Source organism: Colobus angolensis, unplaced genomic scaffold, assembly GCF_000951035.1.
Source record: "Colobus angolensis palliatus isolate OR3802 unplaced genomic scaffold, Cang.pa_1.0 Scaffold25, whole genome shotgun sequence".
Lineage (NCBI taxonomy): Eukaryota > Metazoa > Chordata > Mammalia > Primates > Cercopithecidae > Colobus > Colobus angolensis.
This window is the reverse complement of record NW_012115710.1, coordinates 4,069,872-4,072,859: the sequence shown is the minus strand read 5'-3', so window position 1 is coordinate 4,072,859 and position 2,988 is coordinate 4,069,872. Positions and strand designations below refer to the sequence as shown.

Below are 2,988 nucleotides of genomic sequence, written 5' to 3'. Positions count from 1 at the left end.
TCTCCTGACCTCGTGATCCGCCCGTCTCGGCCTCCCAAAGTGCTGGGATTACAGGCTTGAGCCACCGCGCCCGGCCATTTTTTTTTTTTTTAAGTGGCTTGAGAACCTAAAGACGTTTATGAAACAAACTGGGGGCTGAGTCTTCCTAGGTTTTTATGAGGTTTTTCATTAAGTAATTTACAGTTGCTTTACTTGTACCTAAACTGGCAGCATTTTTTTTTTTATTTTTGTTTTTTTTGAGACGGAGTCTTGCTTTGTCGCCCAGGCTGGAGTGCAGTGGCGGGATCTCAGCTCACTGCAAGCTCCGCCTCCCGGGTTCACGCCATTCTCCTGCCTCAGCCTCCCGAGTAGCTGGGACTACAGGCGCCCGCCACCACGCCCGGCTAGTTTTTTGTATTTTTAGTAGAGACGGGGTTTCACCGTGTTAGCCAGGATGGTCTCGATCTCCTGACCTCATGATCCGCCCGTCTCAGCCTCCCAAAGTGCTGGGATTACAGGCTTGAGCCACCATGCCTGGCCTATTTTTTTTTTTTTATTTTTAGAGATGGAGTCTTGCTTTGTTACCCAGGCTGCAGTTGCAGTGGTGAGATCTCGACTCACTGCAACCTCCGTGCCCTGGGTTCAAGCGATTCTCCTGCCTTAGCCTCCAGAGTAGCTGGGACTACAGGCACACACCACCATGCCAGGTTAATTTTTGTATTTTTAGTGGAGATGGTGTTTCACCATGTTGGCCAGACTGGTCTTGAACTCCTGACCTGAAGTGATCTGCCCACTTCGGCTTCCCAAAGTGCAGAATTACAGGTGTGAGCCACCAGCCTGATGTTTTTCTTTTAACAACTCCCTTTTAGTCTTTCCAAAGCAAGCAACCTGGTTTGTATATAAACAACTCTCTTACATTAATTTCATTATTTGGATAGTAAATTAAAGAACTTCTGGCACAAACAGGTTTGGATCAAAGAGCTACCTTTCAGTAAGTAAGCAGCTTGAGAGATGGAAGTGGAATTGCTTAGTCATAATAGTAGCCTGCTAGCCCCGGCAGCGGGCTTCACAGATGAAAAGGAAAGTGTCTTTCAAGTTGGTGGACTGAGTGAGATGGTTTCACAGAGTTTTGTTGCAGTATTACTGATAGAATTTCAGCCTACATTTTCATTTCACTTTCTGACATGAGTTCTCATTTTACTCACTCTGGAGTACACCCTCATATACCTTTTTTCCATGCTTATACAATTCAGGGCATTCAAACTCACGCGTGTCCTGGTGGGTTCTGAGGGATGGGAAGGCATTAACTAGGTAGAGAACAGGAAGGATGGGAAAGAGTTTTTTTGGGGGGCAGCAGCAGGGGCCACAGTACCAAGTTTGGATTTAATTCTAAGGGGATTGGGATGGGAAGCCATTGGATGGTTTTGATTATTGCAGTGACAGAGAAGGCAGCAAGAGTTAGGAGGCACCACAGGCAAGAGATCTTGATGGTTTGGACCAATAAGAATGGGGAGAAGTAAAGATTCAGGGAGATTGAAGAAGCTCCTGTCTGGTTTTTCTCCTTCCTGCTGCCAGGTTGTCCTCACATGGGTGATTGACAGGGCATTGGAGGTACCTGTTGATAACTAACTTGCAGTTGGTGTCCAGGGAGCACTGACTCCGTTTGGCCACAATCCAGGTTGGATTTGGGGCTTAAGGCTGGGCTCCAGTCAGCCCTGGGAATCCCCTGGGGAGGAGGTTTAGTGGGGGCAGGGAAACATGGACGGGCCTACAGGTTCTTCTGCCATTTCACTGGCCACTCCTCGGTGTCCTTTGCTTGCTGGTTGCTTCTCATTGTCGTGACTGTTAAAGGGATGAGTGTCCCAGTCTCTGTGATCTTATCCAGTCTCCATTCAAACACTGATGACTCCTGAATTTCTCTCTGCAGGCTATGCCATCAAAATCTATCTACACTGTTTAGTCAACATCCCAAACAGAAGTAGGGATTCCCTCCCTAACCTCCTACAGCTGTGTCTATTTCGCCTGTCTACCTTCACTCGGCTCCACCCACACTGGCTCCCTTTTATTCCTTCTACTTTCAGGATTTGTCTTTGCTGTTCTGTCCTCTTGGCACACTTTTCCAGCCATCTGGAATGGCAGGTTGCTCACAGGTCACTTTCTTGACTTCCCTTGCTTGCTAACTTTACCTCCCTATGGTCATATCCCATCGCCCTGTGGATATGTGCTAGTTAACACTTAGCACAGCCTGTGATTATGCCTCTCCCCAGTGGACCGTGGGGTCTGTTAGGGACCTGGTCTGATTCGGTCGTCGCCGTGCACAGAACTGGACACGGTACTCATAACAGATGTTTGTTGTTAAGAAAATCTAACTTGAGTAGTGGCTGCGCCAAGCATTTGATCCACATAACCACTCTAGGGTTAGATGTTACGCACGTTGAAGGAACAAAAATCGAGGGAAAAATCTTATACAACTACTAGCAAGCGGCTACGCAGTCATTTCATTTTAGCAGAGCGAATGAGCGAATCCACGGAAGACCGGGGAGCGACGTGAGTGGCTTGGAGTAGCCAGGGACGGCGGGAGGAGCCTGGGCGCGGGGACTAATGGGCGGAGCCTCCGTGGACCGCTGGCTCCGCCCAAGCCGCGCGGGGGCCGCTGGGAGTTGGAGTCCCCTGCCCACCTCGCCACGTCACCGCCTGCAAACCTTCAGCTCTCCCCTCAGGCTCGGGTGCAATCCGTACCCTCAGTGGGTTCCCTTTTAGTGGGTTCCCTTGTCCCCAGGCCCATTATTCTGTCCTCCTCTCTTCCCTTATGTCTTTTGGCGCGGTCTCCCGGCTCTGCGGGTCCAGGGCTCCGGATGAGGTCTCCCGCCGTCCCGACCCCCGCAAGGGGCCAGCTTGGTGTCGCCTTCGTTCTTCTGCCACCCCGTTTGGTAGGGAATCCCGTTCCCGCCACGACCCCTGAAGTTGTTGCTCGCGCGTCTTCCCAGGCCCTCCCCCGCGCCGGAGCTG

General features: G+C 50.7%; 1 protein-coding gene and 1 long non-coding RNA gene across 2 annotated transcripts in view; one reads left to right on the top strand and one right to left on the bottom strand.

The window, feature by feature from the left end:
- LOC105514753 overlaps positions 1–2,985 on the bottom strand; it is a 12,805-nt gene extending 9,820 nt beyond the window's left edge. Inside the window, exon 1 of the long non-coding RNA XR_001002222.1 lies at positions 965–2,985. This is a non-coding gene — a long non-coding RNA (uncharacterized LOC105514753). The remainder of the gene's footprint in view (positions 1–964) is intronic.
- Positions 2,835–2,988, top strand: part of PTOV1 (prostate tumor overexpressed 1) — a 9,665-nt gene continuing 9,511 nt past the window's right edge. Inside the window, exon 1 of the mRNA XM_011946351.1 lies at positions 2,835–2,909. Coding sequence (XP_011801741.1) covers positions 2,835–2,909 — 75 coding nt within the window. The remainder of the gene's footprint in view (positions 2,910–2,988) is intronic.